Below are 20,094 nucleotides of genomic sequence, written 5' to 3' on the forward strand. Positions count from 1 at the left end.
TACATTATTGACGTTGCTCATTTAAAGAAATATACAGTATATGTTGTAAAGTAATTAAGTTTTAGGATGTGGGGAGACGTGGGGCCTCTACTGACCAGCCGCTACTGAAATTGATTAATCTCAAAACTGGTTTTATTAAACTCTGATTAGACCTAATCTCAGATTAAATACAACTCAGTCTTTGTTTAGAAGAAATCAGGTTTTGTCTCTCTGTTACTGAAAACATCTAAAAGTGACTTTTATGTTTAAAAGTGAACTTTTTTTCTGCTTCAGCTTCTTGTTAATGTGAAGCTCTGTGATTGGATGTTTCCTGCCAAAATGCATGATGGGACTCGTACTGTAGGTTTTTTATGTTTACCTGAGGCTTCTTGTGTGCTTGATTATTGTTTTCTGATATGTTCTATGATTTGTGAACTGATTGTTTGCACATAAAAACATTATGGACGCCTGCAGGTGTGATGATGATGATGATGATGATGATGATGATGATGATGATGATGAAGATAATGCTGCTTCCTCTCATTTCTTTCCAAACCCGAATGCATCAGTAGTGGCTCCGCCCGCCTTCTCGTCCCCATGCTGCAAGTCGGAGCTGAGGTTGTCTGTCACACAGGTGGCGAGGACGCACATGCTGAAGGTCTGGCTGTGAGACACCACAGGTGAGACAGGTACAGCCCACAGGTGAGACAGATAAAGATGGAGACCACAGGTGAGACAGGAAAAGATGGAGACCACAGGTGAGACAGGTGCAGACCTTAGGTGAGACAGGTGCAGACCTTAGGTGAGACAGGTGCAGACCTTAGGTGAGACAGGTAAGGGTAATCTCAAGATAACAAGATAAAAGATGTGCACCTATTGTTGTGTCCACCAGCCAGTTAGATTCTTTCACAGAGGTCAAAGGTCAAAGGTCAGAATAAAGAGTTATAGCTCGCAGTCATATTTGCTTCTGAGAGGAAAGACAGGAACATCTGGCTGAAGGTTGGGCATTTACCTGTACAGGTAAATAAACTGTGTACAGGTAGAGACATTTACCTGTACAGGTAAATAAACTGTGTACAGGTAGAGACATTTACCTGTACAGGGAGATATATACTATATAATATAATGAAGATAAAAACCTTACATTTCTGGTACAAATCCAGTCCTGGAAAAAAAAAAAAAAAGATGAGTTTGAAGTTTGAATGGATGGATGATGGATGGATGATGGATGGATGATGGATGGATGGATGATGGATGGATGATGGATGGATGATGGATGATGGATGATGGATGATGGATGGATGGATGATGGATGATGGATGGATGATGGATGGATGGATGATGATGGATGATGGATGGATGATGGATGGATGATGGATGGATGATGGATGGATGGATGATGATGGATGATGGATGGATGATGGATGGATGGATGGATGGATGGATGATGGATGGATGGATGGATGATGGATGATGGATGGATGATGGATGGATGGATGGATGATGGATGGATGGATGATGATGGATGGATGGATGGATGGATGGATGGATGGATGGATGGATGGATGATGGATGGATGGATGATGGATGATGGATGGATGATGGATGATGGATGATGGATGATGATTGATGGATGATGGATGGATGGATGGATGATGGATGGATGATGTATGGATGGATGATGGATGGATGATGGATGGATGGATGGATGATGGATGGATGATGGATGATGGATGATGGATGGATGATGGATGATGGATGGATGATGGATGGATGATGGATGGATGGATGGATGGATGGATGGATGGATGGATGGATGATGGATGGATGATGGATGATGGATGGATGGGTGATGGATGGATGATGAATGGATGGGTGATGGATGGATGATGAATGGATGGATGATGGATGGATGATGGATGGATGGATGATGGATGATGGATGGATGATGGATGATGGATGATGGATGGATGGATGATGGATGGATGGATGGATGGATGGATGATGGATGGATGATGGATGATGGATGATGGATGGATGATGGATGGATGATGGATGATGAATGATGGATGGATGGATGATGGATGGATGATGGATGATGGATGATGGATGGATGATGGATGATGGATGGATGGATGATGGATGATGGATGATGGATGATGGATGGATGATGGATGGATGATGGATGGATGATGGATGATGGATGGATGATGGATGATGAATGATGGATGGATGGATGATGGATGGATGATGGATGGATGATGGATGGATGGATGATGGATGGATGATGGATGGATGATGGATGGATGATGGATGGATGATGGATGGATGATGGATGATGGATGGATGATGGATGATGGATGATGGATGGATGGATGATGGATGATGAATGATGGATGGATGGATGATGGATGGATGATGGATGGATGGATGGATGGATGATGGATGGATGATGGATGGATGGATGGATGATGGATGGATGATGGATGGATGATGGATGGATGATGGATGATGGATGGATGATGGATGATGAATGATGGATGGATGGATGATGGATGGATGATGGATGGATGATGGATGGATGATGGATGGATGATGGATGGATGAACTTACTTGAGAGGGAAGTCAGTCGTGTCGTTCCTCGTTGTGTTCGGTGATGAAACGTTCCTGCAGAGGAAAATAAACCCAGTTTTCTTTCTGAATGTTGCAGAAGGTTCTGTGAATAAATTCTCGTTGGTCAACTTGAGGATTTTTCAAAAGAAGTTCGGTGCTGATCGTCAGCTGATCATGTCAAACCTGGATATAAAGTTTTATGTTGAACGTGTGTGTAATGTGTGTGAGCGTGTTGTGAACTGACTGTGTGATGTCACCCAGCGACTTGTTGACGCTCGACTCGACTCTGCAGACGGAAAAAAAACACAAAGAAATTCTTTCAGTTTGATTCAGGAGACAAAAGTTAAACAAACATATTTAATATTATTAAAACTCCTAAAACTTCTTGTATCATATCTGTCAGTAATTATCTGCATATTATGAATTTATTTTTTCTTCTCACAGGATTCTTTGTTCTAACAACATAAAAATTTCACTTTATGTCTTTTAAAGCTCAGAACTGTTAAAACTTTTTCTCAGTTTGAATTAAATGTTTTATATAATGACAAGTTTTGTTCTCGTTACTTATGATGTATTCTGATCACATAATAATAAAATTTATTATTATAACTATAACAGCTTCAGTTGAACTATTCATATTATAAGGTTTTGCTCACAATTACAAGATTTTTATCATTTATATTATAATTTATACCGTTCTGCTCCCATAATCGTTTTTATATCTGTATATCATAATAAATAAATACAATAACTGTATCTTTAATGAACATAAGGATGTCAGAATTATGACTTGTTTCATAACAATGTCATAACTACATACAAACTTCTGATCTTATAATGACAAGATTTTTTGTATCCATTAATTTTATGCAGCGTTTATGAACATATAATAAAACTTTTATTGTTGTAACTACAGTTTGTTATTATGCTGTGATCACTTTTTAGTTTTCTCTCATAACGGTGTCATAACAGTGTCATTCAACATCTGTGTGTCTTATAATCATCAGATGAAGATCCACTGTGACACTTTATATGAAGGTCATGTCTATAATGCATTATAAGCACATTCATAAAACATAAAAATGCATTTTTAAGGTTTCATTAGAAAACAATTTATAAGTGTTTATAATCATACACAACAGCAACAAAGTGTTATAAGTTCAGCATTCATAATGCTTTATAACCTCCATGCCTTTATCACAACCAAGCACTTCCACAGTATCACACAGTGTGTTAATAACCTCACACAGTGCAAACAGTTCACTTAAAGCTCACAAAGTCATGTTATAGCATATTATTGAGGCTCATAAGACATTATTCCATTCCAGAAGCTTAGACTTTATAATGTGTTAGAACACTTCTCTATGTGTCTTTATAACTGCCTAAAGTCATGGTAGTAATAACATGCTGTGTAACCCAGGACACTGATTCTTCTTTCATACACTGTTGTCACTTTGGCATGGAGGTTATAAAGCATTATGAATGTTGAACTTACAACACATTCTGTCCACTACTTATAATACTTCATAAATCTTATCATAAGCTGTCCCGCGAGATTATAAAGATTTATAAATGTTTTATAAAGCCTTATAAACACAAATGCAATGACCTATATAGTGTTATAGATTTTCTCATAATGAGAATTTGTTTGTTTGTTTGTTTGTTTGTTTGTTTGTTTGTTTGTTATGGCATATTTTTAATGATGTTTTTTGTTCTTCATATTTATTTCATGACTACGTCAAGAGTCTAATCTAATAATTACGAGACATTTTCTCATAATTATGTCATGATATTTATTTCATGTTTCCAAAATGCACCAATGTACAAATTATGATAAATATATTTTTCCATCGTAACAAAGTTATAATTGTGTAAAAGATGTATAGATTATGACATCATGAGATGGTCAGCTGTTCGTCTCTCAGGTGACCTCAGGTGACCTCAGGTGACTCACCTGTCGTCGTCCTGAGTGATGTTGAGCAGGTGAGGAGTCACAGTCACAATCTTCTGATCATCAGCGTCTCTGTGATCAATTCAACACATCAACCAATAAACCTGATATTAATCAGTTATTCACCATAAATAGCTGATCAATTATCTGATCGGTCTGTATCAGAACATAAATACTGGTTGTTTTTTTGTTTTGTTTTGTTTTCTCATTTAAAATCGCAGCACTTTATTATAAATACACTCGTACTTTTGCAAAAGAAAAGAAAATTTATGTTCTGAAGTTTCAAAAATAAAAACTGTAGTTCTGCAATATTCAAATCACAGTAACTTTATTGAAAGTGTTGTAAACTGTACAATAGTGAACTTTTAAAAAGTAAACTGTTTCCAAATACTTAAAGAAGTTCATGTACTTCTGAAACGTCTAATGATTTTCAAGTCTTTTGTAATAAATTACTATTACTTTTATTTCACCTCATGTAAATATATTTACTAAAAGTACACTTCATTACAAGGTTTTTTATTTCAGTTGTACTTTAGTGAACTTAATGACAAACATTTTCTTACTGAGGCACATTCATTCATTTGGAATTGTTCCACTTTAGCACATAAAAATACACTAAATACACTAAAAATGTGGTTTTCTACCATTTAATTACAAGTAAAATATATTAAACAAGTTGTTCCACAGTATTTAATGATCATTAATTCAAACAGATGATCAAACTGCAGGTAAACTAACATTTAATATATTTAATATTTGTATTTTTCATATAAACAGTTTTACAGTCACGGCTGTTGTTTGTTTGTGTTGTCATGGTGATACTTTAAATATTAAATCATCATGTGAGCACAAACAACAGATTATTGACACGTGATCATCAGTTATCTGATCTGTATTGATCAGAAGAAGCAGGTGATTATTGATTATAAGCTGATAATAAAGTTGAGTTTAAATCTCACCTGGAGCTGTTGACTGAAGGAGGAAGAGGACCAGCAGAGACACCCACCGCCATCATCATCATCACCATCATCATCATCATCATCAGAGACTGAAGCGACCTCATCATCTGATCCACAGACAGACAGAGAGGAGAGTCAGAGTGGAGGACACTCGCCCTCGCCGTCTCTTTTTATACTCTGTGTCTCTGTGTTGCCAGGTTGGACGTTTCTTGCTGTGCTGGTTAAACTGGGAGGACTGGGCAGGTGGACTGGAATTTAAATCAGCACACAGTCAAAGTTTGTTGCAGTTTGCAAAGAAATCAGAGTTATTGTCCCTTTATTTTGTCTTTATTCTTAGAGCAGAAGGCAGAAATATAAAATAGATTCACAGTTAAACCAAACTCCATTCAAATATCTGAAACAAAAATTCATGGATCAACCTATATTGGTGATTATTGATCATATTTAATTGGTGCAGATCTTAAGTTTTTATGTTTCTGTAAATGATGAAACCAACCTGGCAACCCGACCGTCAGAGAGTCTCAGGGTCGATGAGTCAGTGGTGTGTTTGTTTTCAAACATGATGAAGGTCTGATGAAGGTCAGTGTGTGTGTGTGTGTGTGTGTGTGTGTGAGTGTGTGTGTGTGTGTGTGTGTGTGTGTGTGTGTGTGTGTGTGTGTGAGTGTGTGTGTGTGTGAGTGTGTGTGTGTGTGTGTGTGTGTGTGTGTGAGTGTGTGTGTGTGTGAGTGTGTGTGTGTGTGTGTGTGTGAGTGCGTGTGTGTGTGTGTGTGTGTGTGTGTGTGTGTGTGAGTGTGTGTGTGTGTGTGTGTGTGTGTGTGTGAGTGTGTGTGAGTGTGTGTGTGTGTGTGTGTGTGTGTGTGTGTGTGTGTGTGTGTGAGAGAGAGAGAGAGAGAGAGAGAGAGATTTCTGACATCTGGACCAAAACCAGTAAAAACACAAGTCCAAGCGCAACTTACATGATGATGTCATCAGGACTGACCTTCTCCATAAATCAAACACACCTCCACTCACTGTCGGGTCAGTCGTACCATCACTCTGTGACATCATGTTACTTCCTGCAAGTTTGTGTAGAACAAACTGTATAAACTCCTGTGTCGTCATGGTAACATCAAAGTGCTTTTACTAATTATTAATGTGATGATGGCATTTTAAAATGCTGTAAATTCACCAATTCTTCAACATTTCTCTTCTTGCTGCATTTGATGATTCATCTATACATTGAAGAAGTTGCCACGGCAACCTGCACTCCACCTGCAGTTCAGAAAAACTGCTTCATTATTGCTTATTGCATTTTTATATTTTCTACTTTTAATAAGAAGTGCAGTTTGTTCACTGCAGTCGTTACATTTATACTAAAAACACTAAAAACATTTTCAAATTAATACATTGTGTCAAATAAATGTGCCAAATATTATTTTGTTGTTGTTGTAAGTAACCATGTAATAATAATAAAAATAATAATGTTGAGGTCCTCTATGATCCTGTGAGGATTTATTTCACAGTAACGATCATCACATATTCTTTATATTGTGTATATTTTTCTTATCTACAGGGTCTACTGAGGATTTTTCTATTTTACATTCAGCTTTCTTTAAAAAAAAAAAAAAAGGTATCTATAATCTCTGTTCTTATGTTGACATGTGACTGATCACCTGCTGCTGGAACAACAGAATCTATCGATCAATATATTCAATCACTCTGTACAGACAAATGTTTGGTTTTAAAATGATTCAAACACTTTTACTGACTGAAGAGTAATTTAGTTTTTTCAGCTTTGCAGCAAGTTTTGAAGTTGATGAATAAAAAAGACAAATCAAAAAATCACAACCAACAACATCGTTTATTATCTTTAACATGTGTTTCATAAGTTAAACATGTGGAACAAACACAGACACACAAACTGTTTCCATGAGGTTTAGTCTGAGAATGACTCTCGGTCACATGACCTCTGACACGTCTTCACTTCATGGAAACGACTGTTTTTACTCACAACAGGCAGAAACAAACACAGGAATGAACGAGTACAGATCAATACGTTCGGGTCATTAATCACCATCAGTGTAAACGACGACACCAGTCAGGGACACTTCCATCTGTCACACAGCTGAGAACACACGCCGTCTGTGTGTGAGCGTTTATCGGAAGTCCTCGGCGGAGAACATGCCCTTGGCTCGGCGCAGGATGGAGTCCTTGGACGCGTCGTATGGGTGCTCTTTGGATGGGATCTCCAGCACGGCGGGGATGGACTGCATGTGGGCGTCGATGGCGTGACGGATCATCTCGGCAATGAACTGGTTAATGAGGATGATGCCGATGTCGTTACGCGCCAAGAAGCTCCTGGAGGGACAAAGACGGAGAAGAAGAATACATGAAGAACCCAGAAACAATATTACACCAAACTCCATTCAAATATCTCGCCGTTTAACATTCTCACTGATTCCAGTCAATCCACACTGTAAAACAAAGTTTAAGACATTTTATGAATTGATATTAGCTGCTGGTGAATTCAGAAGGTTTGATATAATTAATATCACAATGTCTAATTAGACATGAATCTACAGGACATGAACAGACAAGTCAAACTTTTAAATGTTAATATTTGTTGTTAGATTCAGTTCATTTTATTGAGACTTCATATCTCAGAACTTCACATTTTTATTGAGCATGATGTGACGAGAAAACGTGATTTTGATTATTTTAGTCGATTTCTATAAGCTGCCACCTGAATTATTTATTATCTGATTTAACATTGGCACGTGGTTCTTTAGTGTTCCACAAGAATTTAAAAGGATAGTAAACCTTTTAAATTGTTTGATAACTGAATGGAGTTTGGTTTGAGGTTTAAAGTTAGTTCTGATCAGTGGTTTTATTCACAGTCGGCTCAGCAGCCAATCAGCTGGTTCTGGGCGGGTCAATCATTAACTCAAGCAAAAGCAACAGTTCATTACATAAAAAAACATGTTATATTAAAAAATGTATATTATTTTTCAAATGTACGGACAAAATATAGCTTTTTATACACAACGAATAAATATGTATGTTTTTAAAACTTGATTACAACATAAATACTGAAATCTTCATCTGTTTTATGGCCGTGATTCTACAACAGTCCCGAGTTCGAGACCCAAAAACCACCAAAACAATCAGTGAAACCAGTTAATCATAAATGTACGTCAAACTTTAAATTAAAGTGATTTTTGAACGTGGTTTGATGCGCAGTGACGCAGGTTCTTACTTGAAGGTCTCTTCGATCTCCGTGATGCTCGTGTCCTTTTCCACCACTAAGAAATTGGGTTTCCGGTTCTTGTTGAGTTCTCCGATCCCTCCGAGCAGGAAGCCGGTGCACGTGTCTTCGTCGCCGATCACAGCGATCAGTTTACCGCGCACGGCCATCGCGAGCTTCAACGATCAACGATTTAACGGAGAAAAACACGGAGCAGAAAATGAAGAAGCTGCTGACCGACAGCTGCTGCAGGTCATGTGATGGAAGTCAGCTGATACACACTTCCGCTTTTAGTTGAAGAGGTGAAGAGAAGTGCGAGAGCGCCGCCTCGTGGTTTGGAGGAGAACATGAATAAAACATAAAGCAGTAAACTGCAGCTCTTTCCATCAAACTTCATATTAAACACATTAAACAGAAACGTTCGTCTAAATAAATTAAAACTATAACCGCAACATGGTGCCTTCAGGTGCTCACTGTAAAACTCAAGTCTTCTAAAGTTCAAATTTGAAAGTTTCTGGGTTTTTTTTATCCATCTGTAACAGAAACAGTTTGTTTGTGTTTAATGATACAAACAGTGTAACTGTCAAACTTTAATCATTAGCGATGTAACAATATTTTGAACAGTGTGATTAAAAATTGTCTGTATTTGATATACAGATTGTATCTATGACATTCTTAATAATTGCATGAAATTATTTTCATTGTATTTGATAACTGCTCTGCTGACTGCTGCATTGTGTTTGTTTTACAGTTGCACATAATTTATTGCACGTTTATGTGACAGCTACTACTTTTATTTTATTTTATTAAAGAAGGAAAACAGAGGCACTTAAAATTAAAGGAAAAACTAGTTTTATACAAACATTTCTGTTCACATCAGATTAATTAGTTATTAGTTATATTTTTTTGTTTGTTTTTAATATAATTGAAATATCTTATCATGGACTTTTTTGTTTTTGGTATCGTTACATCGCTGGTGATCATACAAAATAAAAAGAGTGAGTCAATTAAAAAAACTGTGTTCCAATTTTATTTATTATTTTGTGCACATCCCTCTATAACACTGCTTTTTATCTTTATTATTTGAATTATATATATTACACGATAAACTTAGCACACGTTTCTGTGCACATTAACTTTTTAAACGTCGTCCCAGAATTCAAAGAAGCTTCACAGAAATAAACATCAGCTTGTTATGATGCAGCTGTTTGAGGTAAGAGCTAAAAATAATCTAACAAGAAATAAATACTTGAAGAAATATATGAAATAAAGTAAAGGTGAAAATGCAGTAGAATTTGCTCATCGGGAATTGACAATTCTTAAAATACATGTAAGTTGAATTTTTACTGCTAATGTGTTTGGAATTTTAGGGTGATTTCCGACAGCACCTGAAGGCCTCAACAGTCATGTGATACGTCACGCTGAAAGACGGAAATGCAGCAAAACTAAAAACAGCAGGAGAAGAAGCAGAAGAAGAAGAAAAAACAGAATGGTGAGTTGTTCTTAAGTTTCTGATATTTTCTCTTTGATTAAATGAAATGATCTGGACGTCATCGTGACGTTCACGTGACTCGGAGTTTACCATTTCTTCCAGTTTACTGACAGTGGTTAGCTTGTTAGCTGTTAGCCTGCTAGCTCAGTGTGATCCTGTGTGTTTTCAGACGACAGCAGCTCTGACTGCGGGTCTGGAGCGGATCCCGGACCAGCTCGGGTACCTGGTCATCAGCGAGGACGGAGTCTTGGCCGTGAGTGTCACCTGACCCCTAAACACCTGATCCAAAAATACCTGACCAAACTATTAACAAACGACAATAACACAACATATTAATCTGCACATTAAAGGACTATTTTTTAACTGGAGTTTGGTAGGAGGCTTGTTATAATCACAGGGAGGCTGATAGTGGGATCACTGACACACCAAACTCCATTCATAGTTCAATCAATTTAATCTTCCAACCGATAACAGTAAACGTGTATCTCGAATAAACAAATATTAAACATATGACTTGACAGGAGGAACTGGAGAATTCAGTTTTGCTTGCTGGATTATATAAGTGCTGAGTTGACGTTTGATAATCAACAATATTAACAAACAAATTCTCCAGGAGTTAAAGGATAAAACACCTTCAAACTGCTTGAATTCTTAATGGAGTTTGGGATTTTCCAAAAATTCACCATTTACATAGGAATCAGCAGATAAGGTGTATGATATGTCACATGACAACATTATCATTTATTAAATATTCTTAATGCTCAGTTTTCATTGTGCTGTGATCCTCCTGACCTTTGACCCCTGTGTGCCTCATCAGTCTGCAGGTGAGCTGGAGAACGACGAACACACAGCAGGTGTGATGATGCAGATGGTTCGAACAGCGAGTCGGTTCAGGTTACCTGGATCAGCTGAGCCACCATTCAAACGCATGTCAGGTACCACACACACACACACACACACACACACAGAGTGACCGCAGGTGACCCCCTCACCTGCGGTCACTAACCTGTGCTGTGTGGTCTCTCCTCAGTGATTCTCGAGGACTTCGTCTATACGGTGACGGTCTCTGGTCAGAAGGTTTTCGTGGTCAAACGTCAGAACAACCAGCAGGAGCCAATCAGTGTCTAGCTCCACAGTCGGGTGATCTGATGATGATGATGATAATGATGAAGGTCAACAGGGGATTCATCAGAGACCTGCAGCTTGTATCTGCTTTAAATAAAGTTTTTTATGTTTGAATCTGTTTATTTAACCTGCATGTGATTGAAAATAAAAAGATTTAAAACTTTTAATTGTTTCAGCTCATTTTGATAACTGATCAATAAAGTATAGACGACCAGTTGTCTCTTCATCATCAGTCTTGACTGACTGTTTAATTATATGTGAGGATAAAGTTCTCCGTTTGGAGATAATAATATTAACAAAAGTATCAATACACTGTGACTCCACTGTTTTCAATCTGTTTCCTTATAAATTTTTTTTTTCTTAATTACAAGTTATTTCAAAACTGCTTTTATTCTGAAGGACTGGTTCTTAGATGATTGAAAAAAAAGTTTCCGTTAACTTGTTGAGCAGAAACATCAAGAAAAATGTCAATAAAACAAATAATTCTATATTCCTACAAATAATTTCATAATGTAAATAATACTATAAAAATAAAGTAAAAAAAACAATCATTTGATATGATGGAGAAATTAAATTACACTCCTGTGAATATTCTCATTCATCCAGGTCATAGTTATCTTAAGGGATTAAATCGATCGCAGCTGGACTGGTAAAATTGTCTTAGAAGACGTTTCGCCTCTCATCCGAGCAGGTTTCATCAGTTCACGCTCATCAGACTAGACAGGTTAACGACTGTCGTTAGGCCTCACAATAGGGAGTGAAACCATTGTTGGTCTGGAGGCGGCTTCTCTTACAGGATAAATAATTGAATTCCAACTACTGTTCATCAGACTAGAGCTGTCCTGTCTAGTCTGTTCATCAGACTAGACAGGACAGCTCTAGTCTGTTAATCAGACTAGAGCTGTCCTGTCTAGTCTGTTAATCAGACTAGAGCTGTCCTATCTAGTCTGATGAGCATGAACTGATGAAACCTGCTCGGATGAGAGGCGAAACGTCTTCTAAGACAATTTTACCAGTCCAGTTGCGATCGATTTAATCCCTTAACATAAATTACACTCGTTCTTAAAAGTCAGAAACTTGATTTTTCTCTTCGTCTGTCTTTGTTGTTTTGCTTTATTTCCACACATTGAATGTGTTTTTGTTAAAACATGTCAAAGTATCCAGTTAACCAAAAATATTTTCTTGTTCAAACGGGAAACAGAGTAAATGTTTGTTGTCATGGCGACAGGGACAGATATTAGTCATATGAACAGACGTTTCAATTTATTTTCCTGCTAATAAACCTTGAATAACTTTTCTTTTTTTATTACATCAAATGAATTAGAGACAAAAATAAACTTAACAACAACAAAAAAATCATTTTTTACGTAAAATCATGATATGAAAACACACATTATACTTTGGCCATAACAGGGTTTTTCCTGTGGGAATGACGGACCAATCAGCAGCCTTGTTAAATATTAGTTCAAACATGCTGTGTGCTCATTGGCTCACTGATGCTGCTGAGATTTACTCTGAAATTTGAAATTTCTCAGTAACAGAGGTGGAACCAAGTCTCAGTTTTGCAAGTTACAAGTCCTAAACTTCCTACGTTGGGTTTCGTGTCCTCAACAAGTCTTCATGTCTCTTCACCAGATGAGCCGCCGTTTTACGAACGGACTGAACGCGTTGTTCAAATTCAAGTCGTCAAGTCAGAAGACTGAAGGTCAAGTCAAGTCATAAGTCACTGCTGTTACAGTCAAAGTTCAGTTGCAAGTCTTTTTTGATTTTTTTCATGCCGAGACAAAAGTCATCAATTTGTTGCCCGAGTCTGATCCAAGTCCAAGTCATGTGACTCAAGTCCACACCTGTGAAACGTCAGAAAAAAAGATGGGAAAGATGAAGATGATGGAACAGACGAAAAAGAGAAAACTAAGAAGACAAAAAGGAAGTTGAAGATGGAAAAGACGACCTCTGCCCAAAACAATACATCTTTCTAATCAATAAAAGATATGATTAATAAATCAATTCTATCAATCAAGAATTATTGACATGATACAGCTGAGAAGAAAAAAAACCTTTATTGCATCATCATCGTCTCTCTTCTTCACATTGGTAAGGAATGACGAGGCCTTCAGGTTCGGCTCTGGAATCAGTCAAATGACCAGGTGTCATTCACCTGTCATAAACCCCGCCCCCTTTGGACAGGTACACTGTCATCAGTCATAACACCCCCCCCCCCCACACACACGCACAGTCACCTGTCATAAACCCCGCCCCCTGCCCACAGGTACTTTGTTACCTGTGTTAGCCTCATCCCTCCTCTTCATCACATCCGGTCACATGATTCTGAGTTAAAACATGCGGATTAAAAGAAAAAAGAAAAACAGATCTAACAAACATCTGCAGGAAGAGCAGAAGAGGATTATGGGAAATCAAAGTGAGCTCAGAGTCCATGACATCACTTCCTCCTACAGACAGACAGACACATTTATAATTTAAAAAAACAAACAGAAACAGTCCTTTGAAATGCTCCTCCTCCTCCTCTTCATCAGTTTGTACAGGTGAATCCAGTCAGCTGCTTCCTGTCAGGTGACCTAACGTTTTGACAGCTCGTTGGACAGCCAGTCCAGACCTTCATACAGACCAGTACCCTGAGTGGCACAGGTGGCCTGGACGTGCCACTGAGGAGACAGACAGAGAGACAGACAGGCGATACTGTGGTTAGACATCTACACCTGGACAGGTGAGCTCTGCTGTTTAATGTTGGGAACCATCGTCCACAGAACCTCCATGGTGAACATCTTAAAGTTTTTATATATCCAGTAGTGTTCATGTTTTTCAGAGAACGTTATGAAGTAACCTGCGGTCTATAAATGGGTCCAACGTGTGAAACAATCAGGAAGCTTTATTTCAAAATAAGAGCGCGCTGTTACTTAAGAGAATTTCCTGTCAGATGTCTGATCAACTGAAGCTGAAACTACGTCAGTCTGGAAAACCAGGATTAAACTACACTGTGTGCAGTTTGGACACGTATTCACTCATGTATTGATGACTGATATGTACTGATATTTGATCGATAAGTGCTGATGACTGATGTGTATTGATCCTTACGGTTCTGCTGCGCAGGCTCTGCAGACCCAGTTTGTCGGTGAGTTCACTGACTCCCATGGCGTTGGGAAGATCCTGTTTGTTAGCAAACACGAGAAGAACTGCCTCCTTCAGCTCGTCCTCGCTGATCTGCAGACAGAAACAGTCATGTGACTGATGACATCATGGCTTCAGAGGATCATGTGACGTAGACATAGTTGCTGTTAGTTACTCACCATCTTGGAGAGCTCCTCTGCAGATTCTGCTACTCTCTCTCTGTCATTACTGTCCACTACAAAGATCAGACCCTGAACACATCACACAGAGGTCAGAGGTCACACACACACACACACACACACACACACACACACACACACACACACACACCATTAATATCAGTTGCTACCTACTTTATAATCACACAGTTTCCATGACAGAGTGAGTCAGTGTGAAGAACCTGCACTGATCCACTCACAGGTTCTTATTTCTCTCTGACTGTTCTGGTCTGGTTCTGTCTCAGTACCTGTGTGTTCTGGTCTGGTTCTGTCTCAGTACCTGTGTGTTCTGGTCTGGTTCTGTCTCAGTACCTGCGTGTTCTGGTCTGGTTCTGTCTCAGTACCTGCGTGTTCTGGTCTGGTTCTGTCTCAGTACCTGTGTGTTCTGGTCTGGTTCTGTCTCAGTACCTGCGTTCTGGTCTGGTTCTGTCTCAGTACCTGCGTGTTCTGGTCTGGTTCTGTCTCAGTACCTGTGTGTTCTGGTCTGGTTCTGTCTCAGTACCTGCGTGTTCTGGTCTGGTTCTGTCTCAGTACCTGTGTGTTCTGGTCTGGTTCTGTCTCAGTACCTGCGTGTTCTGGTCTGGTTCTGTCTCAGTACCTGTGTGTTCTGGAAATAGTGTCTCCACAGAGGCCTGATCTTGTCCTGACCACCGACGTCCCAAACTGTGAAACAGATGTTCTTGTACTCGACCGTCTCCACATTAAAACCTGAAACAAACAAACGTGAGGAACCAGGTTCCAGTTTAAAGGGAGACGTTCAGGGACACTGCAGTTCAACATTATACTTTAACAACAAGAAGTCAGTGATCAGCTGTTTATAACTGTCAGTTGTCTGTTGATGTAAAGTCACTGCTGCACAGATGTTCTCCGTGGAACGTGCCTCTCAGATGAGAACATACAGTCGTAGTGTTGTGGGTTTTCTTTAATCTCTGACTGATGATAAATATCTGACCTGACAGGTGATATGAGGAGCAAACAGCAGCTGACACACACAGAAAACAGTGACAACTGATCATGCCAATATGAGCGTTATTGATTGATTATTACCAATAGTTGGGATGGTGGTGACGATCTCTCCCAGCTTCAGTTTGTACAAGATTGTAGTTTTTCCAGCTGCATCCAAACCCACTGAAACACAACAAATATGACACAGTAAAACTTAAACAACACGTTTAATTTCACTTTACAATCATTTCACCGACATGGTGAGCCTGATATCAGCCAATCAGAATCCATCGTGTTGATATTGATATTATATCAGATATTGTTTGGATGTTAATACATGTTGACCTTTGCTGGTTTTAAAGGCTGCGTTACAGTAAAGTGAGGAAACTCATCAGACTGTTCTTTTATTTTCCTTTACCCACTTACTCATTATTTCCACATTATTGATGATTATTGATCAAAATCCCATCATGTAAACATTTTGTAAAAGCACAAATAGTCATCTCTACACATGGTTTCTGTAGTTTCTTACAATATCTAAAATCTGACTGATAGGCCTTAAAGTGTCTTAAATACAATTTTACAGGTCCTAAAATTTGTTATTTTTTTTATAAAGTTGGATTTAACATCAGTAAAGTTGTTTCTGAAAATATTTTTTTTTTATTGATCACATTGTAACAACTTCAAAATGAAATCAGTATTGAACCAATGTGTTTCTGGACAGTTTGGATGTGAAATACAGGGTGTCCACTAGGTTCTGAACTAGGTTCTGTTAAATAAACCCTTAAAAAATGGCTGCTCATCAACAAAAGGCACAATGTGGATCGTGGTTTATTGAATCAAAATCAGATTCGTAGACTCAGTGAAAGTACAGGATTAAATGTGGACGACTGTCTGGCAGCAGAACGGTTGGACGCTGTAGGATCAAAGGCTTGTCTTACACGATCGATGTTTTCTTCAGATGTTCTCGGTCGCCCTTTCCTCCCTTTATCCAACACTGTCTCCATAAATCTCTTGTTTCATGCACAAATTGACGAACATGACGTTGGACGTCTTCCACACTTAATCTATCTGTATCTGATTTTGTTTCAATAAACCACGATACACATTGTGCCTTTTGTTGATGAGCAGCCATTTTTTAAGGGTTTATTTAACAGAACCTAGTTCATCAACATGGAACCTGAAATACACAAATGCAATGTGATTCAAAACTTTGATAACCTCTGAGTACATAGAACAAATCTGATCAACCCATCTCATCAATTGCTTTTGTAATATTTGTTTTAAATTGTAAAGAGACCCTGTATGTTTTAGAGAGAGATTTTTTAAAATGACAAATAATTCAAAGTTCCTTTATCTTGATGATTTTACTGAAAACATATACACATTATAACTTTATAAATGACAAATACTTTCTACAGCTGCAGCTAACGATTAATGATTATTTTCACAGTGGATTAATCAGTTGATTATTTTCTCAATTAATCGATTAATAGTTTATTGTTTTCAAATGTCAGAAAATGGAAAAATGTTGATCAGAGTTTCCCAAAGTCCAAGATGACGTCCTCAAATGTCTTGTTTTACTCACAACCCTGAAGGTTACAGTTTAGTGTCAGAGAGGAGAAAAGAAACCAGAAAATATTCACTGCAGAAGCTGAAATCAGAGACTTAAATTTGTTTGATGACTTAAAACATTTAATCGATTATCAAATAGACTGTATGGTTTACACAACATTTACTTTAATGGTAATAACTTTAATAACACATTACAATCTTTAATTATCTTCAGAGTTAAACAACAGTTGATGTCACTTTGATGTAGAGACAAACACATAAAAGCAGCTGTTACACGGACTGTAACAACACATCAGCTCAACTCTGAAATAAACTACAAAACTACATTATTTGAGCCTGTGATGACAGATAAACACCAACTACACATGATGACCAACTTTAAATATTCACTACAGGTCATCAACGGTTCACTGCACAGATAAAGATGAGTTAGAAGCAGCCGGTACACTGACACTGTCAGACCGTTAATTAGCAGCTAACGGTTCTCTGTTAGCTTAGCCTCAGCTAGCTTTGTTAGCCCGGTTAGCTTGTGTTTTTTCGTTTTCTATTAAAGTCGTAGTTTTATATTAACCTGCAGGTTCTTCAGACATGAGAACGGTTCTCTATCACACAATGAGAACAGTACCAGCCGGTCTCAGAGGCTGTTTTCAGCAGCCGGTTAGCAGTTAGCAGTTAGCATAGTCTGTGCTAGCTGTTCTCACCCATCAGGATCCTCATCTGCTTCTTTCCGAAGAACCTGGAGAACAGACTGGAGATGGTCAGACCCATTTTATCCCGGAGCAGATCTAACCCTGACGGGGACAGTGAGACAGGTGAGTCCGGGGCAGACTGCTCTCCGAGCCGCACAGAGAACCGACAACAGGCGGGGGAAAACCGGGAGAACCGGGAGAACCAGCGGACAACCAAAGCGGAGAACTAGAGCGGAGAGTGGGCGCAGCTCAGCTCCTCCTCGGTGCCACGTCCAGGCCAACGCGGAACAAATGACGTCACTGTTTGAACAAAACTTTATCAACACAACAACGAACAATGATGCGTTCATGTTGTACTGGAAACACTGTAGATTCAGACATCAAAAATTAATTATTTTTTAACAGTTGTGGAACACAAATTCAACAAGAATTGTAACTTCCAATAAAAGACTGAGCAAATATAATCAAGATGAAAATCAGCAACTGCAAAAATAATAACTATTAAAAAAAAACCTTACAATAACAAATCATGAAATAAAATCAAATAAAATAAACATTGGAGGCTTCAACTCAAAATGTTTTGCATTTGATGATGAAGGATGTTATTTCTGAAAATATATAAAATTGCATCTGTGATCTAAGAAAGTTAAAACACACTCATATGTAAGAAATGCAAATATTTGTGAGGGATGAGTTGTTATTATAAATTTAATTCATTAGATAAAAATCACACTTTGAAATAGGTTTTCAGAATATCTATTTAAAAAATGAAATACTTGCAATAAAAAGATTGTAAAAGATAAATGTTATAAATAAAATGTTTCACCAAACTTTATTGAATATTGAAATATAAACAGTTACAGCACTGGCAAATGCTGATAACTTTACTTTTAGAACGCAAAAACAAATACTGTGTATTTTCCCGACTGCAGTGAATGCAGCAGCACATTCCCGCCTCCTAACCCCTCCTGGTCCGGCTCCACTTCCGGCTCAGAGCAACATGGCGGCTGTTAGCTGACAGTCAGCAGCTCCTCACAGTAAACTCTGGGTTTATTTTTTTACTTACCGATGAATTAAAGGTAACAAAAGACGTTTCCGGTGTGTTTGTGCTCGTTCAATCTGCAGCTCGTCTGTTTGCTGACGGACGTTTATCAGGTAAGAACCGCAGAACACCGCAGATAAATGTCGCTGTTTGGTCATAAACGTTAAGCTTTAAAGTCTGTTTCACAGATTCTTTATGTTTATTCACTTCAGACGAACAGATTAAAAACGATAAAGAATCTTCTGAACCAAACATTTGAATCCACAACACAAACATGTGAACTCATTTATGTAGTTTACTTCCTTCTGTGGATGCGCCAATAATTCAACATTTATATTATTATTGATTATTCCTATAATAAATTATAGTTGATAAATGTGGATTGTTATATGATTTGACAGATTATGGGGAAGAATTAGAATTTCAGGCAAAATACTATGATGAACTCAAACATTAATTGTGATTAATCAGTAATGAAATAAAAATAACTTTTACCGTTTTAGACTGTTGAATTAAATCTTTCTAAAAACGGGTTCAAAGGTCAGAGAAACAAAATGTCTGAAACCTCTTCGGTCCTTCTCGTTCATTATTTAATGTCAACAGCACTGAAGCGATTTAATTTAAGTGCAAGTTCACCAGTTAAACTTAAAAAAACAAAAACTGTAATCTGTTGATGATGTTTTGATTAATTGTTTATTAAATTTATCAATGTGAGAAACCATCAGAACAAAATGTCTCAGTAAAATTTGACTAATTAGTAAACAAGTTAATCAGCTGTAATTAACAGAAGATAATCAACAGATGCTGAGATCAGTTTTGTCATTACAAATGTTTACGATTTATTAATGATCAGTCGTTATTAAGTGATTATTAAATGTAATTAAAGTCTTTGACACCTGATGTCTGAAACAAACTGATGTTAAAGTCCAGCTGTTTGTTTGTTTGTGTCTCTTGAGGAACCAACAAACCCACTTTGAGTCTTTCCACCATGATCAGTCCCAGTTGAACCAGTTCTGATGATGATGATGATGATGATGATGAAGATGGATCCAGTCTGACCCTCACAGACCTCCGTACAAATCTGAGGTACTTGAACTTTATTTCCATATTAATACTTTTAACTGCACTGACTGACACCTTTAGTTACTAGTTACTTT

The 20,094-nt window shown here is 37.8% G+C and overlaps 3 protein-coding genes and 1 long non-coding RNA gene across 4 annotated transcripts; 1 reads left to right on the forward strand and 3 right to left on the reverse strand.

The window, feature by feature from the left end:
• Window positions 1–2,827: 2,827 nt before the first annotated feature.
• On the reverse strand, window positions 2,828–5,629 carry LOC146307144 (uncharacterized). The gene is made up of 3 exons (XR_014768988.1): window positions 5,503–5,629; window positions 4,547–4,615; window positions 2,828–2,878 (listed from the first exon to the last, which is right to left on the reverse strand). It is a non-coding gene; the product is annotated as an uncharacterized LOC146307144 (long non-coding RNA).
• Window positions 5,630–7,323: 1,694 nt separating this feature from the next.
• On the reverse strand, window positions 7,324–8,994 carry atp6v1f (ATPase H+ transporting V1 subunit F). The gene is made up of 2 exons (XM_084711333.1): window positions 8,738–8,994; window positions 7,324–7,839 (listed from the first exon to the last, which is right to left on the reverse strand). Exons 1-2 carry the CDS (start codon window positions 8,893–8,895, stop codon window positions 7,638–7,640), a joined length of 360 nt encoding a protein of 119 aa, XP_084567459.1. The 5' UTR covers window positions 8,896–8,994; the 3' UTR covers window positions 7,324–7,637.
• A 1,085-nt stretch (window positions 8,995–10,079) lies between these two features.
• On the forward strand, window positions 10,080–11,509 carry lamtor4 (late endosomal/lysosomal adaptor, MAPK and MTOR activator 4). Its single transcript, XM_084711334.1, has 4 exons — window positions 10,080–10,217; window positions 10,387–10,470; window positions 11,035–11,152; window positions 11,248–11,509. Exons 1-4 carry the CDS (start codon window positions 10,215–10,217, stop codon window positions 11,343–11,345), a joined length of 303 nt encoding a protein of 100 aa, XP_084567460.1. The 5' UTR covers window positions 10,080–10,214; the 3' UTR covers window positions 11,346–11,509.
• Window positions 11,510–13,383: 1,874 nt separating this feature from the next.
• Window positions 13,384–18,144, reverse strand: LOC146307147 (ADP-ribosylation factor 4). The gene is made up of 6 exons (XM_084711470.1): window positions 17,908–18,144; window positions 15,734–15,814; window positions 15,285–15,394; window positions 14,648–14,719; window positions 14,436–14,561; window positions 13,384–14,005 (listed from the first exon to the last, which is right to left on the reverse strand). Exons 1-6 carry the CDS (start codon window positions 17,972–17,974, stop codon window positions 13,919–13,921), a joined length of 543 nt encoding a protein of 180 aa, XP_084567596.1. The 5' UTR covers window positions 17,975–18,144; the 3' UTR covers window positions 13,384–13,918.
• Window positions 18,145–20,094: the final 1,950 nt, after the last annotated feature.

Source organism: Lutjanus erythropterus, chromosome 22 (assembly GCF_056507025.1).
Source record: "Lutjanus erythropterus isolate fLutEry1 chromosome 22, fLutEry1.hap2, whole genome shotgun sequence".
Taxonomy (NCBI): Eukaryota; Metazoa; Chordata; class Actinopteri; order Lutjaniformes; family Lutjanidae; genus Lutjanus; species Lutjanus erythropterus.